Genomic DNA, 11,682 nt, shown 5'->3' on the forward strand with positions numbered 1-11,682 from the left:
ATGACACATGTCGCTTCTATTGTTTATTCCTATTCCAAGTACGCTGCTTGCAACATTTTGAGACATTTTTTTATTATAGCCATACATTTCCTACTATTAATCTAGTTGATTTTAAATACTGTATCATGCTAGAATTATAATCAAACCCATTCATAACCTACATTTAAGAAGCTGACTAGCTTACTTGTATGCAGATCATGTAGCCTCAAACCTTAAAACGCAATCGTTTTGTGTTTCAATCGCGCTTGATAAATTTACACAATTTTGCTCTGTATTCACTATGTTTTATGAATGAGAGGAGGCGAGGAAAGGGAACAGCGTGGTTCCGCCCCCATCAGGAAATGACGACACGACAGTCAACACGCGGAAGTTCCGTGTTTAGTTGATTAGTGACGTTGTGCCTGAGACAAATGTGCCTTGCTTCAGCTAAACGGGATGAATGAACTAGTTGTGCTACCCGAAGAGATTCATTGAAACAGCAGCAAACAAGTAAGGGAAATAATTGAGTCTAAGTAGAGATAGCAAGTTGTATAAGCTTCGTTTACTTTGGCTACTGAAATGACTAGATATCTAGCTAAGGCTAACGTTCGCAAGCAGGCTAAAGGACTGGAGCTAGCCAACTCAACTGTCATTTGGCTAGCCAACACTTTTCCAGAATGATAGTCCAAATAACTAATCAGCTAGCGAACTAACTCTAGCCAGCCCTATTAACTGCTACTAACTAGGTAGATAACTAATGGTACGAGCCAGGCCCACACGTTTGTTTGAAACTTGCATACTAATTGTTCTAGCTAGCTAGCTGGGTTGCATTGTATGAACCCAATCAACAATATTATGATGTCCTTTTTTTAAAGGCACTTCATGGTCAATCCGATGTCTGCATTAGCCGTGCGGTATTTACGGTGACATGTCCTCTGCAGAAGTCAGGGAATTCATACTTCTTTGCGCTTCGTAGAGCAGTTGTGAAGGAAGATGTTCAAAGAAGTGAGTTTGTGTTTACACAGGACTTCCCGCCCTCACCTACAGTCAACCAATCATGTCAATGCGGAGCTATACGGAGCCCTTCCGCGTTGTTACGAGACGCGCGGCGAGGCGGTGGCATCTTCATGCCTCCAGAGGCTCAGCAATTGCGTCTCATCATCCGTAATGCGCCTCCGACCACATTCCAGATTAAACATAAATTGGATTTAATCCAGATGAAAGCGACAGTATACATCAGCTACACCCATAGAGATTGATAGAGGAATCATATATATATATATTTTTTAAACTGTGGTAGCACTATTGAGGCTACAACTCATAGGAATCCCCACCCACTTGACTACTTTGACTACTTAAAAAAATATATATATATTTTTTTTTACCTTTATTTAACCAGGAAGGCAAGTTGAGAACAAGTTCTCATTTACAACTGCGACCTGGCCAAGAATAAAGCAAAGCAGTTCGACAACATACAACAACACAGAGTTACGCATGGAGTAACTCTGGCCTGCTCGCCTCTCTACCTCTGAGGAAGCACAGTTCCCGCTCAGCCCAGTCAAAACTGTTCGCTGCTCTGGCACCCCAATGGTGGAACAAGCTCCCTCACGACGCCAGGACAGCGGAGTCAATCACCACCTTCCGGAGACACCTGAAACCCCACCTCTTCAAGGAATACCTGGGATAGGATAAAGTAATCCTTCTAACCCCCCCCCCCTTAAAAGATTTAGATGCACTATTGTAAAGTGGTTGTTCCACTGGATATTATAAGGTGAATGCACCAATTTGTAAGTCGCTCTGGATAAGAGCGTCTGCTAAATGACTTAAATGTAAATGAGTAAAACAAACATACAGTCAATAATACAGTAGAAAAATAAGTCTATATAGCAAATGTGAGCAAATGAGGTGAGATAAGGGAGGTAAAGGCAACAAAAAAATCCATGGCGGAAGCCCTTCATGGTGCTGCCCATGCTTTAAACGGCCCTTTGGCCACAAGAGGCCTCTATCATTCTCTATGGCTACACTGTCTAGCTAGCTAGCTAGATGCCAGGCTGTAGTGAGCTGTCACAGTTCAAATCAAATTGTATTTATCTCATGCTACGTAAACTAACCACGAAATGCTTAGGGGTGCCTTTTCCAACAATGCAGAGTTAATGATAAAAAAAAATATAAAAAAAATATATATATATATATTTTTTTTCCCGTTATGTTTTTCGTTATTCACTGAGTATTTATTCCTTCGTGTCACTATCTATATATATATATATTTTTTTTTTTAAATGTGTGTATATATATATATATATATAGATAGTGACACGAAGGAATAAATACTCAGTGAATAACGAAAAACAACGTTGATAAACTCGAAAGTTTCACTACGTAGCAAAGCAAGCTAGCAAATGAACCACACTCAAATCACACTGATTGGATACATGACACAAGGCAAAAAACAACACGGTGTTGTGTGAGGTGGTTAGTTATCATACAGCTAGCTATGTAACTTCATGTGGTCAAATAAAGGACGAGCTATAACACACATTACCTTGTGACTGGTTCTACCAGTTCTCTACAGTCCTGCATCTCTAGCTATGGCAGTTAGCTTCACTGGAGGGCTTTTTTTGAAGGGCTGTTGGCATGGCTAGCTAAGGAAAGCCCCTCGGGTTACCATAGCTTAACTGGAGGGCTTTTTTTTGAAGGGCTGTTGGTATGGCTAGCTAAGGAAAGCCCTCGGGTTACCATAGCTTGACTGGAGGGCTTTTTTGAAGGGCTGTAGGCATGGCTAGCTAAGGAAAGCCCCTCGGGTTACCATAGCTTCACTGGAGGGCTTTTTTTGAAGGGCTGTTGGTATGGCTAGCTAAGGAAAGCCCCTCGGGTTACCATAGCTTGACTGGAGGGCTTTTTTGAAGGGCTGTAGGCATGGCTAGCTAAGGAAAGCCCCTCGGGTTACCATAGCTTGACTGGAGGGCTTTTTTGAAGGGCTGTAGGCATGGCTAGCTAAGGAAAGCCCTCGGGTTACCATAGCTTGACTGTTGTTCTTTTTTTTGAAGGGCTGTAGGTATGGCTAGCTAAGGAAAGCCCTCGGGTTACCATAGCTTGACTGGAGGGCTTTTTTGAAGGGCTGTTGCTATGGCTAGCTAAGGAAAGCCCCTCGGGTTACCATAGCTTGACTGGAGGGCTTTTTTGAAGGGCTGTAGGCATGGCTAGCTAAGGAAAGCCCCTCGGGTTACCATAGCTTCACTGGAGGGCTTTTTTTTGAAGGGCTGTTGGTATGGCTAGCTAAGGAAAGCCCCTCGGGTTACCATAGCTTGACTGGAGGGCTTTTTTGAAGGGCTGTAGGCATGGCTAGCTAAGGAAAGCCCCTCGGGTTACCATAGCTTGACTGGAGGGCTTTTTTGAAGGGCTGTAGGCATGGCTAGCTAAGGAAAGCCCTCGGGTTACCATAGCTTGACTGTAGGGCTTTTTTTTGAAGGGCTGTAGGTATGGCTAGCTAAGGAAAGCCCTCGGGTTACCATAGCTTGACTGGAGGGCTTTTTTGAAGGGCTGTTGCTATGGCTAGCTAAGGAAAGCCCCTCGGGTTACCATAGCTTGACTGGAGGGCTTTTTTGAAGGGCTGTTGGTATGGCTAGCTAAGGAAAGCCCCTCGGGTTACCATAGCTTCACTGGAGGGCTTTTTTTGAAGGGCTGTTGGTATGGCTAGCTAAGGAAAGCCCCTCGGGTTACCATAGCTTGACTGGAGGGCTTTTTTGAAGGGCTGTAGGCATGGCTAGCTAAGGAAAGCCCCTCGGGTTACCATAGCTTGACTGGAGGGCTTTTTTGAAGGGCTGTAGGCATGGCTAGCTAAGGAAAGCCCCTCGGGTTACCATAGCTTGACTGGAGGGCTTTTTGAAGGGCTGTAGGCATGGCTAGCTAAGGAAAGCCCTCGGGTTACCATAGCTTGACTGGAGGGCTTTTTTGAAGGGCTGTAGGCATGGCTAGCTAAGGAAAGCCCCTCGGGTTACCATAGCTTGACTGGAGGGCTTTTTTGAAGGGCTGTAGGCATGGCTAGCTAAGGAAAGCCCTCGGGTTACCATAGCTTGACTGGAGGGCTTTTTTGAAGGGCTGTAGGCATGGCTAGCTAAGGAAAGCCCTCGGCTTACCAGATATGTTATTTGGCTAGCTCAACTTGCTTTATTCCCCCCCAAATTTTTTTAAACTATGTGTTTGTTTGTGACTTTGCCCCCCCCCCAAAAAAACTCCTTGCCCCCCCCCCCCAAAAAAAAAACATGGGACTGATTTTCTTCCCTGTTGTGTTGTGGTCCAGGACAGAGGCAGGATGTTGGAGTCCTATGTCACGCCCCTGTTGATGACCTACGTGAACAAATACATCAAGAACCTGAAGCCCTCTGACCTGCAGCTGTCGCTATGGGGAGGAGATGTGGTACTGAGCAAGCTGGAGCTGAAGCTGGATGTCCTGGAGCAGGTATGGAATAACCCTGGAATTAAACCGGAATAAAGCTTATTAACACTGTTATAACACTGTAATAACACTGTAATAACACTTTAATGTCCAGGAATAACACTTAGTAATGCTAATGACTTTGTATCTGCTAATTTCCTGAGGTAACTTTATGAATGCAGGTCAGGTCAGTCTCAATCTGCTCTTTTCCTGAGGTAACTTTATGAATGCAGGTCAGGTCAGTCTCAATCTGCTCTTTTCCTGAGGTAACTTTATGAATGCAGGTCAGGTCAGTCTCAATCTGCTCTTTTCCTGAGGTAACTTTATGAATGCAGGTCAGGTCAGTCTCAATCGGAGTCTGCTCTTTTCCCACAAGAGGTCACTTGTTCCATCGACCGTGGTTAGACGTGTGTCCCACTGCCACCTGTCTGTCTGTTCCTGCTCAACAGCGACACCCAGGGACACGGACTGGGATCCCGCCAGTGCTGATGTCAAACATCGCCTAGTCTGTGTCCAGTGCTTGATGATGCGGCGAGAGCAGTAGCTTCATGTGAATTTTAGTGATTACTTTAGATTCAGATTTGAAACATTCTCTTATTCTGTTCAATTCAATGGCTTTGATGGTCATGTGTAACCTAAAGGTTGCTGGATCGAATCCCCCGAGCTGACAAGGTAAAAAAATCTGTCGTTCTGCCTCTGAACAAGGCAGTTTAACCCACAATTCCCCCGGGAAATAATACTTTTTTTTTTTTTTTTTAACTGACATGCCTAAAAGTTAAATAAAAAAAAAATAAAACCCAGAATGAAATCAGGACCTAAAGTCCTAAACATGGTCCTCAATTCATATACATAAGTTTTACTGTTGACTTATTCTGTTCAGAAGTTAGAAGAGATCAGATGATATCCCGTAGAGATCGTACCCTCATGTCTGGTCAGTTGTCCACAGATGATATCCCGTAGAGATCGTACCCTCATGTCTTGAACCCACATCCCTTAGCATTGCAAGACCCATTGCAGTGACTTTTTAATTTATTTTATACCCTGTTTTGTAGGAGCTGAAACTGCCCTTTACCTTCCTGAGCGGTCACATCCACGAGCTGCGTATCCACGTACCCTGGACCAAACTGGGCTCCGAGGCCGTGGTCGTCACCATTAACACCATGGAGTGTATCCTCAAACTGAAGGATGGCGTACAGGTTAGTGCCCCGCTGTTTTTATATTCATACAGGAGCCCACCGACGATAAGGGCACCGCCGACGAGTGCAATACTCCAATTTAGTGCACACTGGTCATGGCGTTCTAAAAAAAAGCCGGTGTATTTCTGAGTCTACAGTCTTGCTGTATCGACTGAAAGAAGTCCAAGCTTCACCTTCGATATCTTTTAGAGAGGTTATTACACGACCAAGTTAGAATCTCTGTCGTATTACGTCTCACGGGATTAGACTTGGTTTAAAACATATTGTTGGTTTCTTCCGTTCCATCTTCCTTTCTAGATTCCTCTACCCAGAATCCCCTCTGTCTCCGCAGCAGTCCAAACAGCTCATGATTCAGTTCATCACATTCTAGACTCCTTTACCCAGAACCCCCTCTGTCTCCGCAGCAGTCCCAACAGCCCATGACTCAGTTCATCACATTCTGTACTCCTCTACCCAGAACCCCCTCTGTCTCCGCAGCAGTCCAAACAGCTCATGATTCAGTTCATCACATTCTAGACTCCTTTACCCATAACCCTCTCTGTCTCCGCAGCAGTCCAAACAGCTCATGATTCAGTTCATCACATTCTAGACTCCTTTACCCAGAACCCTCTCTGTCCCCTCAGCAGTCCAAACAGCCCATGACTCAGTTCACCTCTTTTCAAGGGGTTAAAAAGTGTTCGTTTTACAGCAGCTGTTTTTATCGTCTTCCTCAATGCTTAATCATTCTTGCTGAGTCTGGGTGAAGGAATCCCCTGAAGAAAACAGGACAACAAACAGGAAGAAACTCAAAATAACTAAACTTCCTGGTTGTTTTTAGAGCAGGGCTGAATGATGTAGACTAAACTCCCAGGCTGTTTTTAGAGCAGGGCTGAATGATGTCGACTAACTTCCTGGTTGTTTTTAGAGCAGGGCTGAATGATGTCGACTAAACTCCCTGGCTGTTTTTAGAGCAGGGCTGAATGATGTCGACTAAACTCCCAGGCTGTTTTTAGAGCAGGGCTGAATGATGTCGACTAAACTCCCTGGCTGTTTTTAGAGCAGGGCTGAATGATGTCGACTAAACTCCCTGGCTGTTTTTAGAGCAGGGCTGAATGATGTCGACTAAACTCCCAGGCTGTTTTTAGAGCAGGGCTGAATGATGTCGACTAAACTCCCAGGCTGTTTTTAGAGCAGGGCTGAATGATGTCGACTAAACTCCCAGGCTGTTTTTAGAGCAGGGCTGAATGATGTCGACTTAACTCCCAGGCTGTTTTTAGAGCAGGGCTGAATGATGTCGACTAAACTCCCAGGCTGTTTTTAGAGCAGGGCTGAGTGACGTTATGTTCTCTGTACAGTTGCTTTGTTATATTCCCATCAGGTTTTCTAAAAGCTGTCGGGGGCAATGAAGAGCACATCGGGGAAGTCAAGTATCACAGAGTCCTCATGTTTTTCACCCTGCCAGAAGGAAACATTCTGCAAAATACTCTTTTTAATTTCTCTGTAAATGTGGCTGGGTTTATTTGATCCAGTCAGGTCTTAGCATCAGGCAGAGAGATCAGTAGTTTAGTAGTAAAGGGCTATTTCAAAAAAAATAAAAAAAATAAAGTGGCTGTTTTTTGTGAGTTCAGTTGTATAACTTTAAGCCAACACAATTGCTCACTGCTCAGCAAAATGTGTTTTTTCAGAACGAGGACTGATCGCCAGTGACCAGAAATATTCAGAGAACTTCACGGATTATGCTGTTGCTTGTTCGGCCTAATTCCACCACTGCTATTTTTACTATTGGACCGTAAAATGTCTTTGGCAAGTGACTAAACTGCAGTTAAAAGCTGTGTATTGTTAGTCAGTAGTGACATTTTACTAGGATCACTTATTACATGAGCTGTACCTCCCAAATGGCACCCTGTTCCCTACATAGTGCTGTACTTTTTAATCGGAGCCTTGGTCAAAAGTAGTGCACTACATAGCGGAAAAGGGTTCAATTTTGTCCTGGTCAAAAGTAGTGCACTACATAGGGGAAGAGGGTTCCATTTGGTCCTGGTCTAAAGTAGTGCACTACATAGGGAATAGGGTTCCATTTGGTCCTGGTCAAAAGTAGTGCACTACATAGGGGAAGAGGGTTCCATTTGGTCCTGGTCTAAAGTAGTGCACTACATAGGGAATAGGGTTCCATTTGGTCCTGGTCTAAAGTAGTGCACTACATAAGGGAAGAGGGTTCCATTTGGTCCTGGTCTAAAGTAGTGCACTACATAGGGAATAGGGTTCCATTTGGTCCTGGTCTAAAGTAGTGCACTACATAGGGAATAGGGTTCCATTTGGTCCTGGTCTAAAGTAGTGCACTACATAGGGAATAGGGTTCCATTTGGTCCTGGTCTAAAGTAGTGCACTACATAGGGAATAGGGTTCCATTTGGTCCTGGTCTAAAGTAGTGCACTACATAGGGAATAGGGTTCCATTTGAGACTAAATCAAAGATCATTTGTTGTCAAGACAATCCCACTTCTCTCTCTACCGGCCCAAGCTGCATGTCTGACAGGAAGAAGGGATTATATCCTTATAGTTGGTCAGTATTAGAGGCAGTGGTTATGTCCTTATAGGTGGTCAGTATTAGAGGCAGTGGTTATGTCCTTATAGGTGGTCAGTATTAGAGGCAGTGATTATGTCCTTATAGGTGGTCAGTATTAGAGGCAGTGATTATGTCCTTGTAGTTGGTCAATATTAGAGACAGTGATTATGTCCTTGTAGTTGGTCAGTATTAGAGGCAGTGATTATATCCTTGTAGGTGGTCAGTATTAGAGGCAGTGATTATGACCTTGTTGTTAGTGAGTATTAGAGGCAGTGATTATGACCTTGTTGTTAGTGAGTATTAGAGGCAGTGATTATATCCTTGTAGTTATTCAATATTAGAGGCAGTGATTATGTTCTTGTTGTTAGTGAGTATTAGAGGCAGTGATTATATCCTTGTAGTTGGTCAGTATTAGAGGCAGTGATTATGTTCTTGTAGTTGGTCAGTATTTGAGGCAGTGATTATATCCTTGTAGTTGGTCAATATTAGAGGCAGTGATTATATCCTTGTAGTTGGTCAGTATTAGAGGCAATGATTATATCCTTGTTGTTAGTCAGTATTAGAGGCAGTGTGTAGTTGGTCAGTATTAGTGGCAGTGTGTAGTTGGTCAGTATTAGAGGCAGTGATTATGTCCTTGTTGGTCAGTATTAGAGGCAGTGTGTAGGTGGTCAGTATTAGAGGCAGTGATTATGTCCTTGTAGTTAGTCAGTATTAGAGGCAGTGATTATATCCTTGTAGTTGGTCAGTATTAGAGACAGTGATTATGTTCTTGTAGTTGGTCAGTATTTGAGGCAGTGATTATATCCTTGTAGTTGGTCAATATTAGAGGCAGTGATTATATCCTTGTAGTTGGTCAGTATTAGAGGCAATGATTATATCCTTGTTGTTAGTCAGTATTAGAGGCAGTGTGTAGTTGGTCAGTATTAGAGGCAGTGTGTAGTTGGTCAGTATTAGTGGCAGTGTGTAGTTGGTCAGTATTAGTGGCAGTGTGTAGTTGGTCAGTATTAGAGGCAGTGATTATGTCCTTGTTGGTCAGTATTAGAGGCAGTGTGTAGGTGGTCAGTATTAGAGGCAGTGGTTATGTCCTTGTTAGTCAGTATTAGAGGCAGTGTGTGGGTGGTCAGTATTAGAGGCAGTGATTATGTCCTTGTAGTTGGTCAGTATTAGAGGCAGTGATTATGTCCTTGTTAGTCAGTATTAGAGGCAGTGATTATGTCCTTGTAGTTGGTCAGTATTAGAGGAAGTGATTATGTCCTTGTTAGTCAGTATTAGAGGCAGTGATTATGTCCTTGTTAGTCAGTATTAGAGGCAGTGATTATATCCTTGTTAGTCAGTATTAGAGGCAGTGATTATATCCTTGTTAGTCAGTATTAGAGGCAGTGATTATGTCCTTGTTAGTCAGTATTAGAGGCAGTGATTATATCCTTGTTAGTCAGTATTAGAGGCAGTGATTGTATCCTTGTTAGTCAGTATTAGAGGCAGTGGTTATGTACTTGTTAGTCAGTATTAGAGGCAGTGATTATATCCTTGTAGTTGGTCAGTATTAGAGGAAGTGATTATGTCCTTGTTAGTCAGTATTAGAGGCAGTGATTATATCCTTGTTAGTCAGTATTAGAGGCAGTGGTTATGTACTTGTTAGTCAGTATTAGAGGCAGTGATTATATCCTTGTAGTTGGTCAGTATTAGAGGAAGTGATTATGTCCTTGTTAGTCAGTATTAGAGGCAGTGATTATATCCTTGTTAGTCAGTATTAGAGGCAGTGATTATATCCTTGTTAGTCAGTATTAGAGGCAGTGATTATATCCTTGTTAGTCAGTATTAGAGGCAGTGATTATATCCTTGTTAGTCAGTATTAGAGGCAGTGATTATATCCTTGTTAGTCAGTATAAGAGGCAGTGATTATATCCTTGTTGTTAATCAGTACAAAAACCTACTTTGAGTCTTAGCAGCACTAACCACTGAAAATGAACCGAAATCTGAGAACGATCACCCCAAAAAATAAATATTAATATTTTATTTAGGTTTGATTTGATAAATATTTTGATAATGGGGGGGAAAGTGTAGTATGAAAGACGTTTTGTTAGATTTATTTGTGCAGAAGAGTCGTACCTATTCTATACCACCCATGCTGCTACCAAGTAGAAAGGCAAGCTGGTAGTTGGGAGCTCAGAGAGCAGGCCTAATTGTTCCCTATTCCCTATATAGAGTACACTGCTGTTAACCAGAGGCCTATGAGCCTTATGAAGATGGTAGGGTTCCATTTGGGCCTCGCCCCCCCCCCAGCGTATGGAGTGTCTCAAGGCCAGATGTCCACTGTCACTAGAAACACATTGTAAGGGAAGTCAATTACACCTAATTATGTAGACTGCATGCTAAAGACTGGGCCAGAACTAATGGTAAATATCATAGTATGTAGCTGGCTACTGCTGCAGAGATCCTATTTCCAGCACTATGGAAAGACTCAGTCCGTACCACAGCTCAGGGTCACGGCGTAGCAGTGCAATACACTCTGATGTACTACTACTATTCTCAAAACAAGGATTTGTTACAGATGTTTTCAAGAAAATGTTTTTTTTTTTTTTTGGGGGGGGGGGGGAATTGCAAATGACGTTTGGACAAATTTATTCAATGTTATTCTCACCCAGGAGACACACAGATTTGGAGCGAAGCCAGACTTCCAACAGAAGTCCTGCTAGGCAGCGGGAGGAATTGAAATGAGCTTTCTGGAAGGATAGGGGACTTCTCTCCTATTTGAGAGGGAGAGAGGGAGGTAGGAGAGAGGGAGGTAGGAGAGAGGGAGGTAGGAGAGAGGGAGGTAGGAGAGAGGGAGGAGGGGGAGAGAGGGAGGGAGAGAGGGAGGTAGGAGAGAGGGAGGTAGGAGAGAGGGAGGTAGGAGAGAGGGAGGAGGGGGAGAGAGGGAGGTAGGAGAGAGGGAGGTAGGAGAGAGGGAGGTAGTAGGGCCCTTACTGCACCGGCCCCTCAGTGACATTTAATGGGTCATATATTACATTGTAGTGATAAAGGTATTTATTTAACTTCTCGTTAAAGGATGGCAGTGCCACCCTCCCTAGAGCTCAGTGCCACCCTCCCTAGAGCTCAGTGCCACCCTCCCTAGAGCTCAGTGCCACCCTCCCTAGAGCTCAGTGCCACCCGTCACTGGGCTTTCCTACTGGTCCTCCTAAACCTGGAGGGGCTTTCCTACTGGTCCTCCTAAACCTGGAGGGGCTTTCCTACTGGTCCTCCTAAACCTGGAGGGGCTTTCCTGCTGGTCCTCCTAAACCTGGAGGGGCTTTCCTACTGGTCCTCCTAAACCTGGAAGGGCTTCCTACTGGTCCTCCTAAACCTGGAGGGGCTTTCCTACTGGTCCTCCTAAACCTGGAGGGGCTTCCTACTGGTCCTCCTAAACCTGGAGGGGCTTTCCTGCTGGTCCTCCTAAACCTGGAGGGGCTTTCCTACTGGTCCTCCTAAACCTGGAGGGGCTTTCCTACTGGTCCTCCTAAACCTGGAGGGGCTTTCCTACTGGTCCTC

At 44.0% G+C, this 11,682-nt stretch overlaps 1 protein-coding gene across 1 annotated transcript; it reads left to right on the plus strand.

The window, feature by feature from the left end:
• The first annotated feature begins 345 nt into the window (after window positions 1–345).
• On the plus strand, window positions 346–6,494 carry vps13b (vacuolar protein sorting 13 homolog B). The gene is made up of 3 exons (XM_082971281.1): window positions 346–489; window positions 4,280–4,438; window positions 5,467–6,494. Exons 2-3 carry the CDS (start codon window positions 4,292–4,294, stop codon window positions 5,737–5,739), a joined length of 420 nt encoding a protein of 139 aa, XP_082827407.1. The 5' UTR covers window positions 346–489; window positions 4,280–4,291; the 3' UTR covers window positions 5,740–6,494.
• Window positions 6,495–11,682: the final 5,188 nt, after the last annotated feature.

This window comes from Salmo salar, unplaced genomic scaffold (genome assembly GCF_965601325.2).
Source record: "Salmo salar unplaced genomic scaffold, fSalSal1 ptg000245l, whole genome shotgun sequence".
In the NCBI taxonomy this organism is placed as follows: Eukaryota; Metazoa; Chordata; class Actinopteri; order Salmoniformes; family Salmonidae; genus Salmo; species Salmo salar.